The sequence below is a fragment of the Parasteatoda tepidariorum genome, chromosome 11, assembly GCF_982258835.1.
Source record: "Parasteatoda tepidariorum strain Cologne lab strain chromosome 11, Ptep-v5.0, whole genome shotgun sequence".
Classification (NCBI taxonomy): Eukaryota; Metazoa; Arthropoda; class Arachnida; order Araneae; family Theridiidae; genus Parasteatoda; species Parasteatoda tepidariorum.
In genome coordinates, this window is record NC_141765.1 from 69,000,395 (window position 1) to 69,027,576 (window position 27,182).

General features: G+C 28.8%; 1 protein-coding gene across 3 annotated transcripts; it reads left to right on the forward strand.

Moving 5' to 3' along the window:
• Positions 1–1,151: 1,151 nt before the first annotated feature.
• LOC147801825 (major facilitator superfamily domain-containing protein 6-like) lies at positions 1,152–27,056 on the forward strand. Of its 3 annotated transcripts, none has more exons than XM_087154345.1 (5): positions 1,152–1,336; positions 9,950–10,045; positions 14,710–16,209; positions 22,653–22,871; positions 25,746–27,056. In XM_087154345.1, exons 2-5 carry the CDS (start codon positions 9,979–9,981, stop codon positions 25,874–25,876), a joined length of 1,917 nt encoding a protein of 638 aa, XP_087010471.1. In that variant the 5' UTR covers positions 1,152–1,336; positions 9,950–9,978; the 3' UTR covers positions 25,877–27,056. The 3 variants fall into 3 exon arrangements, with proteins under 3 accessions (XP_087010471.1, XP_087010470.1, XP_087010469.1); XM_087154344.1 differs by lacking the exon at positions 1,152–1,336 and adding an exon at positions 1,385–1,654; XM_087154343.1 differs by lacking the exon at positions 1,152–1,336 and adding an exon at positions 3,557–3,973.
• The last annotated feature ends 126 nt before the right edge of the window (positions 27,057–27,182 follow it).

Genomic DNA, 27,182 nt, shown 5'->3' on the forward strand with positions numbered 1-27,182 from the left:
ATTAAACTTAATAAGATTTTTAAATATTTTTTTTGAAAAAAGCACATTGCAAAATTAATGAAATTAACGACTCACCTTCAGTTAGAATAGAATTTTTCAATTTTTCATCAAAAATTTATTATTGATTTAAATTTATAATATATAATAACTAACTATAAATACTTTAAAGCATTTATTCAAGTTGAACGATAGCAATGAAATGAAATCAAGTTGAACCATTGCAATGAAATTAAAGAATGTTTAATTTTTGTGATAATATAGTTCAATTTCGCAATACAAAGAAGTTTCAAAAAATTGGAAGAAAATTATGGTACAACGCGCTTCACAATATTAAGCAGTATATAATAAGTTAAAATGCAATCATTAACTGCTATATCCGTGCAACTATATGCTAGTAATTATCAAAGCATATTTAACCATTGAAAAGTACAGTCTCGGGAAAATCAGTTTAACGTTAAATCATAACATCCGAGCCTTGAAACATACCATGCGAGTTTGCTGCAATATTAAAAAGGTGTTAAACCGAAACGTGTTTCCGTTAAGTTTAACTGTTTCATCAATTGTATGTTAATAAAGTTCTACTTGTCACAACAACTTTGCACTATAGCAGCCTAGAAATATTTTAGCAAATTCATACATTAGCATATTATGGTTCAATATAATTCACAGTTACAAAGTGTTTCCGTTTAAGTTAAACTGTAGCACCAAGTGATTTATTTCGAAAAGGGTTAGATTGCATGATAATATAGTTCTTTTCGGCACCGCAGCTTTGTACGACAACAGCTTGGAAAAGTTTCATCAAATGTAAACAATACTATGGTTCGTAACGTTGCACATTTTTATACAGCATATGATGTACAGAAATTCAACCACTTACTATTCAATCTGCGTAATTTTAAGTTGCAGGTGGTGCAATTAAAAAAGAATTATTTAAATATAAAATTATTGCTTTACAAAAAATGTAATTATTAAAATTTATATTTAATCAAACAATTACTAACACGCGTTGAATGTTCGAGGTCAAGACCCTGTCCAGAAGACAATTCTGATCTGTATTCAATAAATAGGAAGTCCTTGTTAAACTAATCATTCATCAATTCTGATCTTATCAAGATCAGCGTAAATAACATCAAATATTGTTACTCAACGACAAAGAGCGAGTAGCGACTTAGCGTTGTTCTGACCGTCTCTATCAAAGAATGAAGTTGCTATTTTTCTATTCAAAATATTATTAAATAAAACATTTTTAGTGAACAGCTAAACACTGAATGGTTGCTTTTTTTGACCAATTGAATGCAAGAATGTCTGGCGCCAATCTTGATAAAGTGAGACCAAGGTTAAAAAAAGTCTATGTTTTATAACTAAATTATGTTCAGCTAAAGTGGCATTCTCTTTTGTTTATTTTGATTAAGCAAATCCAGATTTCTGATAGGAAGAGTGGTAGAGTGCTTCGTAATCTTTGTATTCGATTAACCAATTTTTAAGAAACAAAGTAGTTTTCTAAATTAGAAAGCCTACACGCAACTTTTTAGTAACTGAATGATTAAGACGTGCTTTGCTCTAAAACTCATTCGGAAAACTTAAGTGAATATGAAAAATATTGTTTAAATTTAACTATTTTTCATTTTTTATTTACAGGAATATATACAATAAGGTAAGAATTTGAAGTGGATATTTTGATTTTGCTTGTGTTAGAATTTGAAATAAACAAATTTTAATATTATTACAAATTTATTTAATTTTTTTCATTTATTTACTTTTTTTCAACTTCACAGAACTAATACTTAATCAAATGATACTTAATAATGCATAAAACAAAATGGATAAAAATTTTAAATATTTCAATAAATAAATATTGCAATACGAACACAAGCGAAGCCGAAAATGAAGTTATAATTCCAAAAAAATTAAAATTCTAATTCTAAAAAAAAAATTTCTAATATTTAGCTTAACTATGAATTTAATATTTTTGAGATTAAAATAGATTAAATAAATATAAGTAAAATAAATTAAAACAAAGTAGAAGTTAAATAATTTTCCTATTCAGTCTATATGAATATATATTACAATAACTCTGGAAATTTGAGTGAATATTTTGACTTTATTTAAATCAGAATTTTAAAGAAACAAATAATAATTTTATTGAAATTTAATTCATTTTATTTATTTATTCTTTTTATTTACTTATTAATTTTCTTTTAAATTTTATGGAATTAATCCTCAATCAAATGGTAAGGAACATCATATGAAACAAAATGCTTATTACGCTTGATATATTATGCTTGATGAATACATTTTGCAATTAGGAATGCAAGTGAAACAAGAAAACTAAATATGAAGGAAAAACTGTCATTACAGCGAAACTTAAAAATTCCAACTTTTTGTGGAAATAAAGATCATCATTTACTGAAAATTATGGTTCGAAAAAGAATAATAATAATAATAACAATTTTACGACGTTCAATTAAATTACGATTCCGTTTATCTAAAATATTTCTTTTGTTTACTTAGATAAAGCAATCTCACATGTTAATTAGAAAATGTTTAGACCCTTAGAATTGTATTAGTCTAACCAACATTTCCAAAAATAGGAGAAGTGTTGACTGATATTTAAGGCAATGATTTTTTAACCAAGAAAAATTCGCAAAAAATGTGCTGTTTTTATTCGCAAGGTGTAAGCAAGAAACTTTAGCTTATAGGAGTAAATGGAACTTTTCAAGCGCACTTAACATCAACAGAATTTTACATAAACATATATACTCATAATTTTTAGCATTTTACAAACTGTAACTGTAGACAAATATAACCAAAACTGAAGAAACATAAAAAAAGCAGTTTTCGATTTGAGCAGTAAAAAAAGCATAGCCATTTATAACTTGAAATACTCTATATCATTTATCCCTCAGTAATTACCTAACTATATTTCGTTCGTTCCTCTTGTTCTTCTAGAAAAAGGGAAATAAAATATTTTGTTTTTAATCATTGCGATAAATTACGATTTCATGGGTTTTCATACGTAAGTCATCTGGAAATGACATATAGAAAAAGTGCTAAAATATCAAATCGAAAAGTACAGTATTATGAAAAGTAATATTTATAAACTATAAAAACATTTATAAGGGTTTAAACACATAACTTTTCTGACGTTGTAATTTGAGTTTGTGACTTTGTTGTGAATAAAAAATGAGGAAATTTTGAGTTTTTTTTCTGTTACTGCTTTAAAAATAGGGTTTCGCTGCTTTTGTATGTTATTATTATCATTTATTGTTATAAATTGCTATTTCTATTCTTTACTATACATAGTTTTATCTTAAAAAGTTTGTAAATGTTTTAAAACAATATTAGAATTTGCTATATTTTGAAAAAAATAGCAGATTTTTCCCAAGTTAGAGGCAAATAAAATAAATCAACTCATTTATACGCATGTTAACAACTTAGTGCCAATGTTTATCTACTACCCTAAACAATTTGCTGTAATCAAATTGAGAAGGTGTAATCGCTTAGTTTAAAGAAGCGATAAATTCACTAAATAAGATGTGTCAACTAGCATAAAATCGCGATAAATACATTAAATAATAGCATTCCGCATCTATCACTTCATGATATCGTATGATTCTACTTCTTTCTGAAAGCACAGTTTAATGCTCTTAGTTTATTATTATCAGAAATTGGCCAGATTTGGCTCAAATTGTATAAACTATAACAGATATTCGGACACAAAGGTCGCACCTATTTAGAGACATTGTATTTACTGTCAGGTTGCACTGTAGAGTGAAAAAAAACTATTTCGTTCTCTTGCATCACTATATGTTTAGAATATTTAAAAAAATATTTTAACTTTATTAATGAAAACTTATACATATCGCAACGTGATTTTCCCAGCTTCCCAGTAAAGGTTATCGGAGAATTGTGAAATCTGCGTGGCAAGAATAAAACAAAAAATTTGCTGGAAAAATGAAAGAATTAGATTCAGGTGAATAATGGAATATTTATTTTAATTTTTTAAAATAATTTTTACTATATATTTCAATTGTTAAGCATACTAAAAATTATAAGAGGAAAATAAATTAATCAAACTGTATGTATGACTGTTCTTAAAATAAAATGCATTTTAAAGAAAAAATATAATATTTTTTTCCGCAATGGCTGAAAATTTATTAATAGTCTTTTCTAAAACTGAAATTTTCAAAACATAAAACTTAATCTTAAAATAAAATTTCTTAAAAACATTACTGCCGTTTTGTTCATTATAATAAAAATGTGTTAAAACTAACTTTGTTAAATTTTAATTTTTAGATTTTCCTTGTACATGAAATTAAAAAATACTCGAAACAAATAAATCAAGGTTTACGGATGAAAATAGAAAAAGTTAATCTACGTTTTATAAATTTTAAGTTATAATGTTTATTTAATGTTTTATGATTTTTAAATATTGTGTTACTTTAATGTGTTTTGAATTTTTTAATTTAGTATTTATTTTATACTTTATAAATTTTTATTACAGTGTTTTTTTAATGTCTTATAAATTTTAAATATAGTGTTTATTTAATGTTTTATATATTTTAATTCATTACTACACCATTATAATTTCATTCTTAAGTAACCACCCGCTCAAGCCACTAACATTGCATAAATGTGAAATTTTGTGTCCCCGTTCTTAGAGAACTGCTATAATAATAATTCTGTTAATTCTTCATGATAAAATCTATAATATTTGCTTTATAATTAGTTGAAGCTTAATTATAAATATTTAAAAAAGTAAAATAATTAAAAAATTTAATAAATAATTAACACCTATTAGTATTGAATAGTAACACCTACGGTGTTAGTTATTTATATGAAACGTTATGAATTTTTACTTTTTTTAAAGTTTTCTCAATTTAAAATTATTATAATTTTATTTTTAAGTAGATACTCTCCTCAATGAACTTAGACTACAAAAATGTTAGCTTTTATACCTCCTTTTCTGAAGACTGCCATAGTAATAGATCTTTTTATTTTTTATAACATAGTATGTTTTATTTGTTTTATAACTAGTTGAAAATTAATAAAAAATGTTTAAAAAATAAAGCAGTTTAATAATTCAGTAACAATAAACACCTAGGAGGATTGAATGATATATTTTATATTGAGGATTTTCTTGTCAGTAAAACTTTATTATAATTTTATTCAAGTTTCTGCTCGCTTAAAGGAGCTAACACTGCATTATTTGTAAAATTTTATTCTAACACTTTTAAGGACTGATATAGCAATAATTCTGTCAATTCGTTCTGATAAATTCTAGGTAATGTATTTCATACTTAGTTGTAATTACAAATGTTTAAGTAAATAATATAATTTAACAATTTATTAAATATTTAACACACATAAGCACTGAGCGTGTGTTAAACGATATATACATTAATGAAAATTTCTGTTGCACAGTTACTTTGCGTTTGTACTGTGCAATTGAAATTGCGTAAATTAGTCTGTTGGTTTATCCGCAAGAAGCTAAACTATCATTTGAATAAGTGTCCAATCTATTGCATATGGTATAAAAATGAATTATAATGAAAATAAATTTGATCTGAAGTCTTTCTGCTGTCGTTGGCACATTTTAAATCCGTGAGAGAGAATTCTATCAAAACTTAAGAATTTTAGCTGTTTTGAAAATTTTGAACATTGAAATTTATGTCAGGAAGGAGGTAAGTAGCCTTCCAAATGGTAAAAAAATTCCGGAACCAATTACGATTAAAAATACTGGCATTCAGGCTACCTGTATTTCTTACTTTAAAATCTATTTTTACCGTTATGGAACTGTTCCATAACGGTACTGTTATGGAACAAAAAATCAGATTCACCATAATTTTTGGAGTGATAATTACCCCAAATTCACTGAATAACTCTATATAAATAAATATTACAATAAAAATAGAGTTTAATGTGGATTTTACGATAAAAAGGGATTTTACGATAAAATGGATTTACGGATAATGCATCCAAACTTCCGGTACTTTATACCGCAATTTGATCCAGAATTTTTTAGCGCACTCTTCAATGGATTTTTTTAATACTATAAGAGCATTTGAATTTTTTTTATCATATAACTGAGTCCAAATATCTTAAATATTTTAAAAATCCCTTCTTTGAGCAATTATTTCTCTTTAAAAAGCAAAGATAAATTTTTCGCAAAAATATGTTATAGACCGAAACGGAGAATGAATTGCAAAAAATATTTAATTAACAATTTGAAAGTAATTAAAATGGTGTTTATCAACAAAAAAAAATTTGAAATACTTAAAAAATTTTACTTGAATTTATAGTTTTTTATTTTTGAAAGGTATCACGCTTCCTTTCTTTCAAACAGATTTCCCGTTAAGATAAATATGGGTGTCAAATTTCGGATATCAAGAGCTTACGAGATAAAAAAAAACCACCAAACAAGTTAATCATTACATTAAATTTATGATTGCGGTAATCAACTTTTTTTTGCAGTACTCGGCGCTTTAAATAAATAAACAATATTTAAAAATAGAAAGTGTTGAAATTAAATTTATGTTAGATACATTTTCATTATATTAAGAGTCTTTAGATTACTTATCAAATTTGGTATAAAATTTTGTATAAATGTGTTATAATATATAAAATGGGACAAAGAAGGATGCAAAAGAATTGCTAAATCGAAAAAGTAAGCTACTGCAAGATTACAAGTTTTCAAGGATACATTACTAAAACACATTTAATTCATTTACGCTAATTTAGATTGATGGGGCGCCTTATATATATATATATATATATATATATATATATATATATATATATATATATATATATATATATATATATATATATATATATATATATATATATATATATATATATATATATATATATATATATATATATATATATATATATATATATATATGTATGTATGTACAGTGAGAGAAAAGGACCACCCAAAATAATTTTTGATCGAATGATCGGATCTTCACGTTCCAGGATTGGTAATCTCAAATATGCTAATCAACACGTGTGGACGATTTTTGAAGTTACGAAATCAGACACAAAAACGTGTACTTTCTCTGAGTAAATATACCCTTTCTTCGACGGATTCAGATTTCTGACTCTCTAAATATGGGGAGTAGCCGCAATCTGGAAAATATGGTTTCAATAGTTTGGTCAAGAGAGCTCTCAAAAGTTAGGACCCCTTAATGCTAATTTTTTTTTTGCGTATTTCCCTATATCTCGAGAACCTTTGGACCGAATTGAAAATTTTTTGCACACAATTATAAAATTCGTTTATCCTAAGATAATTACATGCAAAACAAAACCTTTTTTAAATATTTATTATTATTTAATTTAATAATAGTGGAAAAATTTTGAATTGTAGGATACACAATTCCTTACATCATTTTAAAGAATATAATATTACAAGACAAAATACAAAATTTTAGCTAAATCGGTCGAACAATTCATAAGAAATCAAATTTTAGATGTCTGAAATTTTTTAGATTTAATTTCTCATGAACTATTCAACCAATTTTGCTCAAATTTTGTATTTTGCTATGTAAATCTACATTCTTTAAAAAGATGGAAAAAATTTTTATACCTTACAATTCAAATCAAATTTTTTTCGACCATTATTAAATAAAATATTAAAAAATAATAAATATATTTCAAAAGTTACTTTTTGCATGGATTTATCTTTGGATAAATTAATTGTGTGACTGTGTGCAAAATTTTTTCGGCTTAAAAGTTCTCGAGATATAGCGAAGTACGCAAAAATTAAACTTAACATTAAGGGGTCCAAACTTTGAAGAGCTCTCCTACATATTTCCCAGATTGAGGCTACTCCCTTTATTTTAGTGATCAGAAATCCAAATCCGTTTATTGAGAGAAAGTACGTCTTTGTGTCTGATTTCGTAACGTAAATACCGTCAGCAGAAATTAATATATATATATACATACATATATATATATATATTTATATATATATATTTATATATATATATATATATATATATATATATATATATATATATATATATATATATATATATATATATATATATATATATATATATATATATATATATATATATATATATATATATATATATATATATATATATATATATATATATATATATATATATATATATATATATATATGATACAATATATATATATATATATATATATATATATATGATACAATATCAGAAAGCACTCTGTTTTGCGGATATAATCGTGTGGGCTGAAGAAAAGATTATATCTTTTTTTTTCCGTTTTTTTAAATAAAATTTCATCCTTTTTGTTATTTTTTTACTTATTATTTCCCCCCCCCTTTTTTTTCTTCATATGTCTATAATTTTTCTTTGTTTTATTCTTCATTTTGAACTTATTTATATATATATATACTGAAAAAAATAATCTCGAATCAAATTACAGGAAAAAGTACTGGCGTTCAGGATGCCATTACTTTTCCCCTTAATATCGTATACATTGCACTTGATACACCGTTGTTTTTATATAATGTCATATTTATTGTAAAATCACTGTAATTAAATAAATATTAATGTAAAATTCACGGTATAAACTTTAACGGTAAAATAGGTTTTATGACAAAATGAATTTTTCGGATGCTGCGTTCAGGATACCAATACTTTTCACCGTAACTTGATCCGAAATTCTTTGGAGTGTACATAACATTAGCTATAATCTCTTAAAAGAAAAATGCATGCCGGAAGAAAGTGTATACTGGAAATACGATAAATAGTTTGTAGAATATGTGATTTCATTGAAAGCGCTATTGAAATTCAAAATTTACTACATAATACTTTACTGTATTCTGTAAAATATTTTTTTGGTTTTTGGTTTGCAACATAATAGTTTAAAAATTTGAATTCTAAAATCGTTTTAACCCATTATTTTTGTACACTATGAGCTTCCAGAGAATGTCAGATAAGGAAAATTAAGCTTTTGGATAAGTTGTAATTCTTTTGAAGTACTTTTTAATATTCCTGTTTATTCATTACCGCATACGGTAAATCATTTCTTTGGAGATTTGATCTAGAAAATCAAAAATGCTTGTTATAAATTGAAACAAAAAGAAATGATAAATAAAGATAATTGAATATCCAAGAAATGATTATTTGTTAAAGATGATTTCTTAATTATTTACTGCAAGAACCATAGGGGTATTGCTCCTATTACATGTATAACATGTTACTACATGTATTGCTCCTATTACATGTATATAGAACTATTTCTGAGTATTTAATAGTTCTTATCTTCAGAATTCTAAGACAGGAATGAATTTTACTTTCTTTCCCACATGATGACGCTTTCATTATCGTGAAGTCACTTTCAAAGATATTAGCATTTTAAATTAAAGATATTGGCTAAGATATTAGCATTTTACTAATGCTAAAAAATTCTTGTATCATTTGAGTAATTTCGGAATGTATTGGACCATAATCTGATTCAAATTTCTGAAACTTTAATATGAATTAACTTTGAATTAACTTGAAAATGAAACTTTATCATTTAATTGAACAGCTCTATCACCCTTTTTAAACTTAATTACGAGATGCAATTTCCTTTAATCTGAAAAATGATTAAATTTAACGATTTATTAATATGCCAGCAAATTTTTATTGCACAAGTTACCGACTTACTAATTCAAAATTATCTATAACTTTTCAGTGTACAAATAATGGAAACTAACTAACTAAAACATTTTTAATAACCATAACTTTTTTTTCGAGCAACCACACGTAAATTAAAAACACTTTATTGTTATAAATGATAAAAGATCTAATCGAAGTATCCTAAAAATAATAAAAACTTATTTTTTTTCTTTACAATTCAAATTTCTGTCTATCTTCTTTTGTTTGATAACGTAATAACCAATAACATCATTTTATTCACTTGTAACTTTAATCGGATATCTATTCTCTTTCAGGCATAACAGAAAACTTAGGAAAGACAGCTATGAAATGTCCCAAAATAAAAAGAGCCCTTTTCCCTCTAAAAATAGTATTATTTTGTTGGTATGGAGGTAGGTTTCTGATTTGTTCTTCTTATTATTTCCTATTGTGTCTTATTATTTCCTCATAATAAAATTATACTTTTTTATTTCAAGTTAAAAAAATTTATCTACTTACAATTGTTAGTTTTAAAATTATTCAAGCAATCTTCAATGAAAGTGGTTTTTAATTAGTTTATTAATAAGATTTCGTTATTTTTATGTATTTCATTACTTATTCTACATCCATTATTTGTCTAAAATATAAACACTTGATGACAAAAATATATAAATCTGTATGTGAGTTTGTAGAAAAACATTATGTTCTTCTTAACACTTTTTTGTTTCTAAATGATTTTTTACTCACTTTTCAATATTCGTCTCGGATAAAATAATTCCATCTCTCATCTCATAAAAACTCACGTCAGTGAATATTACACCACTATCAAAGAACTATGCTACTAGTACCAAAGCTACATGCAATGTAAAGACAAGCAAATGATTTGAATTACGAAGCAGGGAGGACGAGAACAGGCTTCTTATCAGTTTTGTATCAGCCTAGTTTCGTGTATATAGAAAACTATAAAAAAAACCATGGAAATCAGTCTTCTCTCTGCAGTTTAATTAGTGATCAATATGCCTCGTTAAACGTGAAGAGCCTAATGCAACCAAAACAAAATTCGATCGAACTACTGGTTACCGCTCTCTGTTTCCTGATTCAATTGATACGTTATGAACGTTTCTTGTCACGTAACCTGTACGATAGTTTAACTTTGAAGGCTAAGTTTGATAGAATTTTTTTTGACCTGTCATAAAGCAGATATTTTCTGTTTAATGGCTGTGATGGGGGACAGGAAGATAGAAACTTAGTTATAAGTTAAAAATACTTCAGTGACAATTTTATATAAATAATACGCTGGTTGAATAATCATATGCTAGTTTTTAATTAAGATATACAGATTTCGAGATATTTATTTGCATTTATAAATTTCTGGATTGAAATCCAAAACCATGACTCGATCCTTATCAGTCAGTAGCCGCTTTTAGTTCATGTTTTTATTTTTATTTATAAAAATAAATAGCCAATATTTGATTAGTTATTATTTCCTACAAAGTAACTGCAATCATATTATCTAATTTCAGTTCTTGATACGGACTTACGTTTTCTGATCTGCTTAAATGTATGTGTTTTTTGATGCTTAAGTTTTTTGAAATGGTAAAAAGATTGGAAATTACAAATTATTATCTAAAATGAATGTTAAAAAATAATTTTATCATATTTTAAAACCTTGCAATGTGAAATCATGAGAGCTTAAAATGGTTAATAAAGAGAATCTTAAAAAGGAAAAACTTATCATCATTGCTTAAAATAGTTATTCTAAATCAAACTAACTATTCAATTCTCTAAACTATCCAATACTCTGAACTATTTAAGGAATTTAAGTAATATTTCAGATGATTATAGATGCAAATCTTGATAAGGTCATAACTTTACGAACATACGTTAATTTGAGAGAGATATTGGAGAGAGAATATAGCACTCATGACCTGCCGAAAGAGATAAGTTCATTCGATGGGCAACCCTTTTACTACTATAGTGATCTAATCTTGAGACTGAATTAGGAAACCGGTCCCTATCGAATAGCGATGGAGTGGGTTCGAAGAGATGGAATCGAAGAAGCTCGTTTCAGTTCCTTAAGGGTGCATATCAACAACTAACGGAGTTTGTACGAGGACGCAACGTCGGTATACTAGAGGAGAGATTTTCGTATCAAGATATATCAGCCCGTACGTTGAGTAATACAACAACAGTGATACGTCTTTTGAAGAAATGGACACAGGCAAACAAACAAGACAATGGGGCACGCAATAGCGCAACATCACGGAACGAGAGACACCTCATTTGCATGGCTGTGACGAACAGTACGTCATCTTCCCGTGTATTTGCACAATATTGGAGCACGGCTACAGGTGTTTTGTTGTCCAGCTCCGCGGTTCGTTGCTGTTTACTGCAGCGTCTACTGCGTGCAATAGTTCCTTTACGCAGACTTCCTCTATCACTGAATCACAAATGCCTCGAACTTCAAAGCAGCAACGTGCAACGGACTCAGCAGCAACGTGCATTTCGAGCCCTGAGGCAACAATTTGTTTTCTCCGAAGAGTTTAACTACAATCTAAAGTACAATGAAGGAAGAGTTCGCGCCGTATGCTACAGAGGAAAATGTCTGCTTCCCTAGCGTCATACCGCACAAACGCCAGATGTCATAATGTGGGCAGGTATTGGGTAAAATTGTCGATCCCATCTAAGGCAGATTGTGAACAACTTTAACAGTGATATCTTCATAAGGGAAATTCTGGAGCTAGAATTCCTCTCAATTCTTTCAGGAGCTGTATTTCAATAGGAGCTCATGCACACGTTGCAAAAGTCTTCTTCGGAGCACAATAGTTCTCACTTTTTCCATGGTTTGTTTATTTCCCAGTAATGTCTCCTATATACGGGATTTAATCAGTCAACAACTCGCTCGTACTACTGCTGGGTCACACAGTAAGATTTAAAATTGGTAAGATCAAGTAGAAGTAATATCAAGATCTAGTCAAAGACAGTAAGATCAAGTCGAAGCCTTATGAAAGTTCTTTCTTTATCTTTTAAATTTGATCGTTTAGTTTATTTGTACCACTATCAGTAATACGTGGAATAAGTTTAATTAATTTCGGATAATTCCTTTTTTCATGGGGTTGCAATTTTTACAAACATCTGTGTATTTTTAGAAAACGTATATTTTTACCTACAACATTTAGTTTCTTAAAAATTATGAATGGGCTTCTGAATGCGTCATAATATTCAATGGTATTTTTTAATTTTTTTAAAAAATAATAGTTTTTAATATTTAATGTATAAAAAACCGTAACAAATTTCTTGTCTGAAAATATGACCTAGTTCAAAATTAGATTCAGCTGTATACATATAATAGTCTTTCGTAGCTCAAGTAAAAAATAGTGGATTGTTTATTTCCTTTGCCTTAATAATATTGGCTCAAGTATATTTAGACACAAAAATTTAAATAACTCCTAAAATGTATGAAGTATATTACACAGTGATCCAATAAATGTAATTCAATATTAAGTTACAAGGTGACGGAATAATTCATTTTACGTCGCTTCGCTTCTCGCTGACAATTAAAAGAAGTGACAATATTTTGATAATTTGTTGAAACTGAAAGAAGTAGTTCTTACGTTTAGAATAGTTATCATTTTCATTAATTGAAAAAACAATTAATAAAATGATGATTGAATTCTGAGTTCTTAAGGAAATGAATAAACAAAACATGTTTCTTATCACTTGCAATAATAATTTTCAATTTTTATATTCGTTGTATATGTTTAAGAAAATAATACAATCAAACTCCGCTATAGTGAACATGATTTATAGTGAACTCCCGGATACAGTGAACGAAATGATTACTCACGTGCCTTTCCATACACATATAATATTATTTATTATGGATATAGTGAGCCAAAAGAAGAGAGAAAATTTGTTATTATTACATTTTTTCTGTCTTCGACTGATTTGTTTTCTTCATTTTTTGGTAATTTTGAAATTTCTACATAAAATACATATACCGATTTTTAAAACCATCTATTGAGTAGAATATAGCTATAAGCATTTTTTCTTGTTTGCTTCTTCCATCTCATTTTCCCAACCCTAAATAAAAACCATACCTAAATTTTCTGTACACCAAATGAAGAGTAATAAAAATAAAAGTTAACACATTTTTTATTGCTACATATTGTTTAATCATTTTTGTATTTCTTTTTATCGGTCATTTATTTAAATAATGTGTAATAAAAGGGAGCAGTGCGGAAAAAAAATTTGTTAAAATTGTTTACAGTACGGATATAGTGAACTCCCGTTTAAAGTGAACCGAAATTTCGGTCCCTTGAAGATTCAGTATAACGGGGTTTGACTGTAATTATAATAAAAAAGGGCAATTTACTGCCGTTACTCATTCAGAACGTGAAACTTTCTGTACATTTAGCGCGTGACGTTTACAAAGAAAAAAAATTTCCAAATAAAAAATAAATAAATATATAAATAAAAAAATATTGCTTGAGCATAAATGATAAATGTCAAATTTTTATTATTTATTTTTTTATTGAGAAACAAATAGGAAAAATTTGTTTAATACATCATGACATGACATGTTATGCTAAATTTTTATTTCTAATATATATTAGTCTTAAGTAACATGACATCAGTATGACATGATTTATAATAGAAATAAATTTTCTTGATCGAAATTATATTCCTTCTTAAGGAAAAAGTATAGAGGTTATATTTTTTCCCTTGATAAATTTAGTCCATTTTTATATTTAAAAAATAAAATAAATATATGTTTTAAGACTAAACTACTGTATGCGCTGCTTTTTTTAATAACTTAGAACATATTAAACTGCTCCCCAACTATTATTGAAATTCCAGGTAATTTTGGTCTATGCCCGAGCATATTTCTTGAGCAACAATATTAGTCTACTATATTTTAGTATCTCGTAAGCGAATTCGAGATCCAGAAGGTACTACGTTAGCTGTTGGTGAATGACCACAAGCAAGGGCAGTAGATCTCTATTTGAATTTATTGTAGACATGCATGTTCTTGTTTTTTCTTGATAACTACATGCTTCGTATTTCTCTTTTTCAGCTTCATCTTCTCTGATACCTTACATGACCATTCACATGAAAGAGTTAGGAATCACAGTAGAAGAAACAGCTATAATCTACACTTTGCTACCTGTCACGCAACTCGTGTGTACTCCTTTAGCTGGTATGATAGCCGATAAACTTGGACGTTATAAAGATGTTCTAATGTTATCAGTATTATTTTCTGTCGCATTTGCAACTGCGATTTTATTTGTTCCTCCAGCTCCTGATCCAAAAGTTGAACGCCCATCCATAAATCTTAATTGTGGTCCAGTCATTTTACCTCATGTTGTTGTAGAAAAATGCTGGGGAGGACCTTGCGATGTGTTTTACACTAATCGAACCAACCCAATGCGTTTGGTTGGTTGTAGTGCCTTCTGCCCAAAAGTTTTTGATTCAGAATATAAATCTGCCGCGTCTTTGTGTAACTCAAAAGATGCATATTGTTTTATTGGAGACGATACTAGATATCCATTAATTGAAAACAATTTTACTTTGCGCATAGCATTTAAACAACCGTATCCCGAAAGATCGACTTGTTCTTATCCAGTTGCAGGTGTTGTACCAATTCAAGTTAATGATTCAGATACCGAAGAAAATTTTATACCTAGCATATGTCCCATAGTTATTCATAAAGCTAGAAGAAACTGTACAATTAAATGTGCTTTTCAACAATTACCAGATGATGATAATGGAACGTTTCCTCATATTAATCAATGTGTACGAACTGTTGGAAACCGAGTACTAACATTTTGGGTATATTTTGTTCTTCGTATATTATTTAATATATTTGCATCGATATGTCTCACACTTTTGGACGCAACAGCACTTGCCATGGTAGGAGCCCATGGTGGTCAATATGGAAGGCAAAGATTTTGGGCTATTCTGGCGCAAGCTTTATTTTCACCAGTTACCGGTTTTCTTGTTGATTTATTAACTGAACAAAAAGGTTACGCGGATTATTCACCAGCATTTCATTTCTACAATGTTTTAGCTGTTTGCACTGCGATTGCTGTATGGATGATGGACGTTGATGTACCACCACCAGCGGAGAATGTTATCAAAAACTTCCGTCGACTTTTGAAAGTACCACCAGTTATAGTATTAATGATAGTTGTATTTTGGCTTGGGGCCATGTGGGGCTTTGTTGAGTCCTTCCTTTTCTGGTATTTATTAGACTTGGGAAGTCCAAACTATTTACTTGGTCTAACTCTAACAACTGGGGCTATCGTAGGATTGCCCTTTCTCTATGAATCTGATTGGTTTGTCCGAAAAGCTGGGCAAGTAAATCTTCTACTGTTAGCCCTCTTTTTTTATTTTGTTCGTTTTTTTGGTTACTCCTATATACATAACCCTTGGTGGTGCATTCCTTTTGAAGCGATGGAAGCCTTTACTTATCATCTCATGTGGGTTGCAGCAGCAACATACGGGGCTGAACTAGCTCCAAGAGGACTTTTAGCAACCATTCAAGGTTGTGTTGGTGGATTTCACTATGGAGTTGGTAAATATGAACCTTTTCATATTTTTATTGATAACTGTGTTGTAACATTATGTGTTCGATGAAATTAATTCTTGATAAATGTTTCATAAAAAATAACAATTTTAAAATTATATTGCTCATGAACTAAAGTTCATGAACTAAGTATATAAATCCAACAAGCGTTTGCGTGGGTCTAAAAAAGTTTTTTTCTTAATAAGTTTAATAGGCCTATAGAAATAAAATATTTTATATACATTTTTTACGAAATTAAAATATTCAATCATAAGATTTTTGAAGTAGCAAACTCGATAACTTCAACGATATCCATCAAAATATATTTATTAATTTAATACCATACTATTGAAGTTTCGATGTTTCCGTTAAACATTATAATTATTTCATAAAATCATCGTTTCACAAATAAATTGCATATTAAATTTCAAAAAATCCTTAAAATTAAGAGTGTATTATTTAACTAATTAGAAATCATAAATATTGTTCATGATTAGTAATTCACAAAATTTTGGTTACTTTGCTCAAAGTTCACTAACTATAACAGAGTATCAAAACAATTAGAATGCGATTCTGACTGGAGTAGTGAAAAAGATTCAGTCATTTCTCCTCATAACTTAACCAGATCAGAAGGAACGAGTGATATGAAACATAGCATTCATAGTGATGAAACATCCCTGAGCTTACAAGCAAGAGAATTTGCAATTTTGAAATTTTTCGCTAAAGAAGATTTGAATCATTTCAAACAAAATAGTTTTTAACACACGTGACAATGGTGACTTGGAAATTCATTTTCTGAAAACTAAAGGCAGAGAGAAGTCATTCGCGTTTCATGAAAAAGTGAATGGATCTAGCATTGGTGTAAAACTTGGAGATCTAGTATTTTAAGAAAAAATATAGATTTACACATGGCAAAATTTACACATAGATTTACACATGTTCCAAGAATAAGCCATGGCATTCATTCTTATTTTATTCCATAATACTATTAAGACATACTTACGGTTGACATTTTGCGCAACGATCAGTGGTCCTACAAAACATTAAATGAAGCTTTCTCATTAGATTTGTCGGTCAAAATCTTCTTTTTCCAATAACAAACAACTAAGGTATAGATTTCAGTGAACGCATACTAAAGATCAGTAGGGGAAAGTGGGGTCAATTGTAACAGGGTACGATTGTAACAGAGCAAAAATTTCGAGTGTCGGATTCTAGATTTGGTTCCTAGGTGGCGCACAAGGCGTATTTAATAAATCTACATGTACACCCTTGCTGGCAACTATTTTTATGCACTTTTGAAAGAGTTACATCACAAAAGATATTTTCACGCTACGTAAGTACTTTTTTTGGTATTAGAATATTATATTGTAACAAAGTAATTTTGTTTAAACAAATTAAAATTATTAACCAAATATGTAAGTGAACACCTTCATTAACATTTCAATAAGAAAGAATTAGTTTTGTTAATTAACTAGCAATGTGTGTAATAAATGACCCCTTAAAGTTAAAAGTTTAACCCTTTAGGTATCTGCTCATTATTATTTTTACTCCTAAAATATCACTACTATTTTGACCAATAAAAAAATATATCGCAACTATGATAATATGTATAATTAACTATGTTTTAGTTGAATTTATGAACTGTTACAATTGACCCCGTAAGTGGGGACAATTGTAACAAGTGCTCGGCTGTCAAAAATTGTTAATAACTTAATATAATAACATTTAAAATAAGGTATTTATTTTTTTTTTCTGGTAGAGGATAGTCTACTTTACTCGTCTGTCAATTAATACTAATAATATATTGCATTTTTTGTTAGTTAAAAATAATTAAGTAAAAAATTTTACAATTGACTCCACTCTCCCCTACCTATAAAAGAGCATATGCATGTTGTACATTGAGTGTGCCTTCAAAATTACTAAAAAAGAAATTTCGTATAGGGTACAAGATTTTATTTTATTTTATAACCGTCGTTGAACAGCCGACCCAACTTCATGGGTTTACGACTACTGACGTTCAACTCCGTAGCCTTGTAATTTTGAACTAATCCAGAAGGCAAGGAAACTCCTGGATCAGTACCCCCAGAGGTATTGATTTGTTGTGGGAACATGGAGGACTTTGAGACTCGACAGATTTAACGTGCATCAGTCACCATTTACTACACGGGGAGTCTTCGGCCGGCGAGAATCGAACCCACGACCTCTTGGATATGGGCCCAGCGCCCTACCGACCAGGCTATCCCGGCCCCTAGGGTACAAGATTATCAACTACCTCCACCAAAAGTTAACAAGTATGAAATTGACAGGAAAAAAGTGAAGTAAGAGCAAAATCAATTAAAAGATCTTTGGCCCTTATTCAACTTTTATATAATATGGCCCTAAAATTTGAAGCCTGCTTCTAAGTAGTTGATAAAAGAAAAGCAGGAAAGTGTTTTGAAACTTCTGATTCAGGCATATTATAGTTTACTAATGTTTAATTTCTCACCCGAGGGGAGCGTAAGTTGCTATCTTGAGTTAATTGCAGGAGAGGAGATCAAGAGAATGTGATTTATTTATTTCAATTTAAACAAATGAGATATTCTTTTCGATGTATATTTTACGTTGAATCGAATGGAACCAAATAAGGGTTGATAGCACAAATAGTTCAATAAATAAAAACTTCTTAATGTATAAAAAGTACAGTTTTGTACTTATACAAATTTGTAAGTCTGTCATTGCTATATAGACCAACTATTCTATGCATTTTTCATCGGTTTCTATAAATTGTTTCCGCAGAGTCCAACAAAATCAAAATTAAACCGTTAGATCTAATAATCTCCTTTGTGTGAAAGTGTGTAAGTCAAATATTACATTTTTCATTAATAAAACTTTCATCAGTCCTACCGACTTGGCTTTGCTCTGATTTGCTTCTGCGTTCAACATTACATTGGTTCAAAAATATCGCTCATCTGCTATAGTAATCTGAGTACAAAACTCTGCATTGCATACATATTGATTTTGAGTTTTTAGTTCTATCTTTTTGGATTTAATTTTAACCGATTCAGCATTTAAAAAAAACGAAATTAATAAATTAAATCGGGAATATTGCTTCAGTTGTCTAGATAAAAGTAAGTGAATTTCGCCCCCCCCCCTCCTCTGATTTCCATCAAGATGGCGACTAATATTCACCCCGGGAATCTTACTTACAATGGGGGGCCTTTAACGACTTGATCTATTTTCTGGAGATTTTCCTCTTGGTTGCAGTTGGTCGTTATTATAATGGTCATTATTATTATTATATCATTTACTTCTTTTAAAACTTGTTACCGGAATTATAAAAAAAAGAGAAAAAAAATCAAGTTTTTTTTTTCATTTAATAAAATGCCAAACAGAATGGAGGGTCGTTAAAAGCTCCTGGATTAGGAAATTAACCCCGAGAGAGGAGTCAAACATCAGTTAGTAATAGTAGACCTGGTACCAGTTGTTTCAAAACAGCTTGCAACTTTCCGCTAATTGTTTTCTTACCCATCTACTTAAGAACGGGCTTTAAAGTTGAGGACCATGTCTTATTAAATTAAATAACGTAGATCTGCGAATTGATTTTTATTCAACTTATACATTCGACTTCTTTTCCAAAAAATTTCAAACTTGATCGCTGGGAGCCGAGGTGGCTCAGGGGAAAGAACGTTCACCTTCCAATGAGTTAAACCATGCTCGAATCCCTGCGATAGCTAGTCGATGCGAATTCCGCACGCGGGTCGCACCAACCACAGTATTGACGCATATATCCTCAGTGGTAGACGGGTAATGGGTTAGAGTCACCTTACCGTCAGGCTAACAGTGGGAGGTTTTCGTGGTTTTCCTCGCCATGTAACGAAAATGAGGGTTTGTTCCATCAAAAATTCCTCACGAAGGCAAAGTTCTCCTAATACTTGATCCAGGAATTGCTTCATCCGCTGGATTGGGGTAAAAATTACATGGCTACAGAGTTGAACATATATATATATAAAACTTTGATCACTTTTGAAACCTAGAAACTTGTGTCGAAAGTTTCAATTTTTAGCAACATTAACGTCAATCTTAAGATTACGCCATTTCTTTGTTTTTTATGTACTACTTAACTAGTCACTGAAATATATGCCTTGTTGTTCACTTTTGGCACAAGTAGATTTTGACGGTTAAAATCTAGATAAAAAGCCTCATTACATAGAATTTTGTATAGCCATTAACTTTCGATCCTCACAAATATTCTCAGTGGTAGACGGGTAATGGGTTAGAGTCACCTTACCGTCAGGCTAACAGTGGGAGGTTTCCGTGGTTTTCCTCGCCATGTAACGAAAATGAGGGTTTGTTCCATCAAAAAGTCCTCACGAAGGCAAAGTTCTCCTAATACTTGATCCAGGAATTACTTCATCCTCTGGATTGGGGTAAAAATTACATGGCTGCAGAGTTGAACATATATATATATATAAAACTTTGATCACTTTTGAAACCTAGAAACTTGTGTCGAAGGTTTCAATTTTTAGCAACATTAACGTCAATCTTAAGATTACGCCATTTCTTTGTTTTTTATGTACTACTTAACTAGTCACTGAAATATATGCCTTGTGGTTCACTTTTGGGACAAGTAGATTTTGACGGTTAAATGCTAGATAACAAGCCTCATTACATAGAATTTTGTATAGCCATTAACTTTCGCGCCTAGAATCAATTACAAGCATTTACATCCTGATAGTTAGTGTGGATTTTGTACGACACAAATTAAGTCTCAATACCATGGCTCTCTCTCGACAAAAAAGGTTTTCCTTTGGAGAATCAAAGTTTTATTTTCTTTAAAAATACTAAGCGACATTCAATTTTGATTCCCCAAAATGTTAAAATACTTTATTTTAAAAATATAAAATCCCCAGTTCTAATAATTTTACATGTATCCGGAAAGTTTCAACTAGAACAATAGTGTCTAGTATTCAAAACTGTCTAATTTTAAAAAGAAAAAAAACGCTATTTAAACATCGTCAATTAATTGTTTACTCCTTTTCCCAAGCCCAAAAAAAATTTTTTTTTCGCTAACTGAAAATGAAGTACTCGCTTTTTTCACCAAACATTTAAAATTTGGCCCAGTTAATGGTGTATAAAATTTCTAAATTCAAACGAGCGAAGATTTTTTTTTCCTTCAGAGAAGCTGTATAGGTTTTCTTCACAAAAATGAAACACCTTTTTTCACTTAACCTACATACTAAATTATGCGGTAGTATTTTGTTTATTTATTTAACTTCATATTTCCAAACATTATAAAAATGCGATCGCATATTTTGTCTCGTAAATCTGACTTATGTATTACTTATTAAAAGTTATGTACTTTTACATAGAAACGCATGAACAATATAGTTTATAGTATAGAACAAAAAGTTTGCTTAAGTTATTTTAAAAACTTATTATGAAGTATTCACATAAGGCTTGAGATAAAGAATATTTTTTAAATTATTTTATGGATACATTTGCAGTGAAGTTAAAATGCTTGTAATATATTGGGGATCCGTTTTTTTAGCAACTTCGATTTAAAAATAATTAGTAGTAACTGAGTAGAATTAAAATAAATCTAATTTTTAATCAAAATCATATAAATTTTAGAGTTTAATTGAAACTTTCAGAATTAAAGAATTTATAAGATTGTGTACTTTTATTTATGAATGTTATACAGGTTCCCTTAACGATCACTTCAAAAACTTTTCAAAAAAGTAGGCACATGAAATAAGAAATTTATATTTAAGCAAAGTGTTATTATACTTATTTACAGTTTCGCATGAAGGAACAATTGAAATCTTTCAAATCAGTGATTAGGAGAGTGTCATTATACACATTAAAACCAATTTGATTGCCTGATGAAACTTCAACAACTCAACAACCTGATGAACTTCCAAAAAATTGTCTCTTATTCTCAACTTGTTTCATTTAGCAATAAAATAGGCTTTAATTATTTTAAGTCCCACCTTCCCCAATAGTGATCCGTAAGATCACAAAAGCTTTTTATTTTTTCACTTTAGTACTGAATCGTGCTCCCTTATGTGTATTTGTTTTTAATAGGGATTGCAAAAGGTCGTTGAATATGGAACACACAATATTTTTACGACATTCCAAGTGAATCCAATTTCGTATAAATTTGTATAAAAAACGAAATCAAAGCAACATATTTTTGATGTATTTAGCTCAACGCTTCTGAAAAATAAGACATTGTTACTTTTGCAAACTTTGTTAGTTTGAAATATATTTTTTGTTCGTCAAAAATTTTAAATCAATATTTCTAATTTTTTTGTAACAAATTTGTGTATTTTGTTGCAAAATATATAAGTTAATAAGCATATAAATGAAACTGATCAGTTTAAATATTTTTATTAAATTAATGTGCCACTAGTCTAATATTGCTTATTTTCATTTCATTTTCATTAAGGATTGCTTATTTTCATTTAATGTAGGTCGTGGATCGGGAAGTTTTGCTGGTGGTACAATGATGAGTAAATTTGGAGCTCGACTTGCTTTTCGCGTTATGGGTATCGCCTCAGGAGCTATGTTTATTGCTTATGGAGTTTTCTACTACGGATGGCTTCGAAAACGGGAAAGAAGAGGGAAAAAGATATCAACAGCTGAAATGGAATTAAATACTAGCAATATGGTTACAAATAATGCATCAGAAGGTAAAAAGTTCATTAAATCATTTTTGACAACCCAAATCAAAATTTTTGACGGTTTGCATTTGACAGACCAACATAATCTTGATGGTAAACATCAATAATTCCATCATGAAGCATTATATTTTCTGATGGTAACCAACATAAATAGCCATCCCCCCAAAGAGGATCCAACATAAGAATAGCTACTTATTTTGTTGGTGTGTTCATTTTTAACTATCAGAAATTTCCATAGTCTATAAAAGAAACATAAAAAAATGGTTTTGATGGTATACTCCTGATGAACCAACATGACTTTCCATTAAATCATCATGGAAATGTATTGTTGTACCATTATGGACCATCACGAATTGCCATAGTATACTAGAAATCTAATGTTGGAACGATCATGAGCAACCATCATCCCAATGTAGGAATTCGGACGGATTTATAATGGTCCAACATAAAAAAAAATTTTTTGATGTTATATTCCTGAGTGAGAACTTACAAGAATTTCCATCAAACCATCGTGGAAATGAACAGTTGGAACCATCATGGACCATCAAGGATCATCACGGACGGTTGATTCATGAGAATCAAACTTCTCTTGATGGTAAACCATCATAGTATTAAAGTAACACTTTCCAACATGGAATTATTGGCACATCAAACACCATGAACGCATAATGGAAAATGTGGGATGATGGTGACCATCAAATGATGTTGGTCTATCATCAATCACAATGAAGCTAACATAAGCTATCAAAAATTTTTAATGTGACCATCAAGAATTTTGGCTAGGGAAGTTATTATTACATCGATTTATTTCTCTCTTGGTCGGTGCACTTGATATGATTTTTTAAAATCCTTTGCAAAAACTAACAAGTATGCACAATCAGGGTCACAAATTGATATTTGACCGATAAAAAAACAGAAGCACTATCGAAATATGACAAGTCACAGTACAGGCGAATGTTGCAAACATCAAAGCAGGTTTAAACGTGCTTCTTCATGGTACTTCTAATAATCGTCCTCTCCGTTTCCACCCGCTATTCTCACTGATCTTGCTGTTAATTATATTCGTCTTCCTGTAATGTGATTCCTCAGATTACGATAACGTTTTGGTTTCTTTCATCAATGAAATGCTTATTTACAACCCCTAACAGCATGACATTTTTTAAAAAAATGATTCTAAAAATATTTATTAAGAGCGATCTTAACGGAACACCCTGTATGCATAATATCAAGAACAGATAAAAATGAACTAAATTACAAAAATATGTGCTAATGGTAATAGTGTATAGTGATGAAATTATACCGAGCTTGTATTTATAAAAGTAAGCAGGAACAATTAATTATAAATGTTTTAATATTTTTTATCAAAAATAATCACCTCTTGCTCTTGTGATATTTGAGAGAGAGAGTTATTTGATTAAAAACATTAGACAAATGATAATTTCTCACTCCCATTTCATTTTAAAGATCAAGTTTTAAAAACTTTACCCCTTTGTATAGATACGAAGAGTTGTGTTATTTACTTCTAAGTAATCACTTTGCATTAGCTCTAACAGAATTTATCGTTATAAGTCACTTATCTGAACTCCATTTCATGGAATAAATTTGACATTATTTATTTTTAAATTGTTAAATATAATTAAAAATGTTTTTTTTTCTTAAACTATATTAAATGATCTTCAAGGATTTTAATATTAGTTTAGTGTAACTTTATTTATTGAATTTTTTTATTGACTCCTAATTTTGCATTTCATTAAATATTAAGTTTATTAAAAGAAATATAGGTAGGTATCAATATTTGTATGACTAAAATTCAGTAATTTGCAATGCAAGAACATTAAAAAATCTAGTCCTATAGTCAGATTTCACACCTGTAACCTTTTTCTACTCGGTTGCCTGCCATTTATCAAGCTTTAGTTTTCCTATATAATTTTAAAAAAAGCATTTTTAGTGATTTACAGTGTAAATTTTACTAAGGAGTAAATTGTTTATTATTTCCGAAAACTTTTTTATTTAAACAGCTTTGAACATTGGTAATAAAGGGGATTGCATAATGCAGATTCAAATTAATATTTTATTTATTTTATTTTTTTATTTTTTATATATGATCCAAATATTAAAGTTCTCTGTTGTTTTAAGTTTTACGGACAAGTAATTCAATTATATTTGTTAAGAAAAAAAATTTCTAAATCTTCTTTAATTTGAAAATGATCCCAATATTATCAAATGTGAAGGCATTCAAACTATCGTGCGTCCCAAAAAAGATAAGAAAAATGGAAGGAAATAGAAATGCGCTGTTTGCTGCTTTCTGTTTAGGAAATCAGCTATTCTTTTTACTAAGTATCCTAATTTTTTATAAAGATCATCAACAGGTGGAGCTCTTAAATTTTAAAAACTACAAAATGATGTTTTCAGAATTTCATCATTTTAAGCAACATCTTAAAGTGACGATTATTCTGAATCTGAGGATAAAATAACTAATTTTGAAATTTGGTGAAAATAAATTACTTGTTTTCTACGCACAGAACATTAAACCGAGCATTTCTATCATCTTCCACTTCTCGTTAATTGATTTTTCAAATAGGTCGTTTTTGAGATAACTATTTTACAAAAATAAAAATTTTAATGCTTAGAGAAACTCACAGTTGAGAATTCCTCAAAACATTAAAATTATGAACAGTTTAAAAATCCTTAAACTTTCAATAAATATCCCTAATACGCAGTACATATGCAATTGGAAAATTTTCCAATTTTAAATTGTCGCAAACTTAATAGAATGGTTAATAAAAAAATTCTAGCCGAAATTGCTTACAAATCAATGTAAAACACTAATCATTGATGCTGCTTTTATTTACATGTTTTAAATAAGTTATTTCTTTCTTTTAGCTCGACCCAGCATTACCACTGTAGCTTTGGCACCAGATATTGACCATGGTGGGGAATCTATTAAAAATGGAAGTCATCTTAATTTTAATGAAGTGAAGAACTTACAAGACAGTAATGATGCTAGTCATTGAATAGCATCAGCATATTGTTGTTAATTTAAAACCCTGTATTTGTTTTAACTACATTTAGTGCCTTAAAGGAAGTTTTTAGTGCCTTAAAGGAAGTTTTTAGTGCCTTAAAGGAAGTTCTTAAGTTTCTCATTTCCTAAGAAAAAGAAAAGTTGCTGCAAAAGTGAATGGTTTTATTTTTTGCTTTTATTTTAGGTATCATACAAAAATATATTTTTGTCCCTTATTCGTCGAATATATAATCGTATTGTTTCATGAAAATGACCAGTATAAACTGTGCATAAAAACTGAAGCAAATTGATTTAAGAATACGCATGATTTTGATGAACTAACTTTGTATTACAAATTGTACGCAGTGCAGCTGTAATTTTCTGCATAGAATTGCAATAATCTATGCAGACCTGGAAAAAGTCTCTCATCATTATGTATTTTGATACTTTTTACGCATATTTGTGTGCTACTGACCACAAGAGACACTGTATATACTATAAAAATCAAAAACAATTTATTGATTTATCAAAAGTGATAGTGTATGTTTATAAATAGACAGTCTAAAACGTTTTATCAAAGAAGGCCAAACTTCAAGGGTTAGAACTTTCTTCACTTGTAACAAGCTTCATTAAAATTGCTTATAATCTATTGTGAAAGTAAAATCTTGTATAAAATTGTACGCATGTCATTATTATAACAACGAAAGCTTTATTGTTTTTTGTAAATATTCTCTCGCATTTAGAAAAAGTTGAATAATTTGTTATGATCTTCATTGCATATTTCATTTTGTTGATGCATGGCCAGATTTTTTGTTGATTATATTTATTTAATATTTGCTTAGTTCATTTAATTACTTTCAAAAACTATATCATATAGTAGATTTTTTGTTCTATTTAAATGAGTTTCGAATTCAGTTTGAGTTAATTTATTTACTGAAGGAAATGTTTTCTTTTTTCCAAATGTTATTGATATTAATTTATTCAACTAAGAATATATTATAAGGAAAGAAAAATGTATGTTTTTTAATTCATATTGAATTCGTATTTAATATACAATGCATGCTGCATAAAAAATTACTTTACGAGCAAACACAAATCTAAAGGAAAACTTATAGTAATTAAGAATAAAATATAAGATTTAGAAATTGTAAGATGTCTGATGAAGATTAATAAAAAAACAGAATGAAAAGAAAGAGAAATTTTATATTCACACTAACAACAAACATCATATTTAAATACCTAGATTTGAATAATGAAAATTTATTGTTCAGTCACAAATTGTGAATCAAAAATACATTATAACAGTCAAAATACAAATT

What these genes read in the sequence shown, in the direction of transcription:
- LOC147801825 (XM_087154343.1), top strand. An exon ending in ATTATTTTGTTGGTATGGAG is followed by an intron (nt 10,046 to 14,709) that starts GTAGGTTTCTGA and finishes TCTCTTTTTCAG; the next exon opens with CTTCATCTTCTCTGATACCT. An exon ending in TGGATTTCACTATGGAGTTG is followed by an intron (nt 16,210 to 22,652) that starts GTAAATATGAAC and finishes CATTTAATGTAG; the next exon opens with GTCGTGGATCGGGAAGTTTT.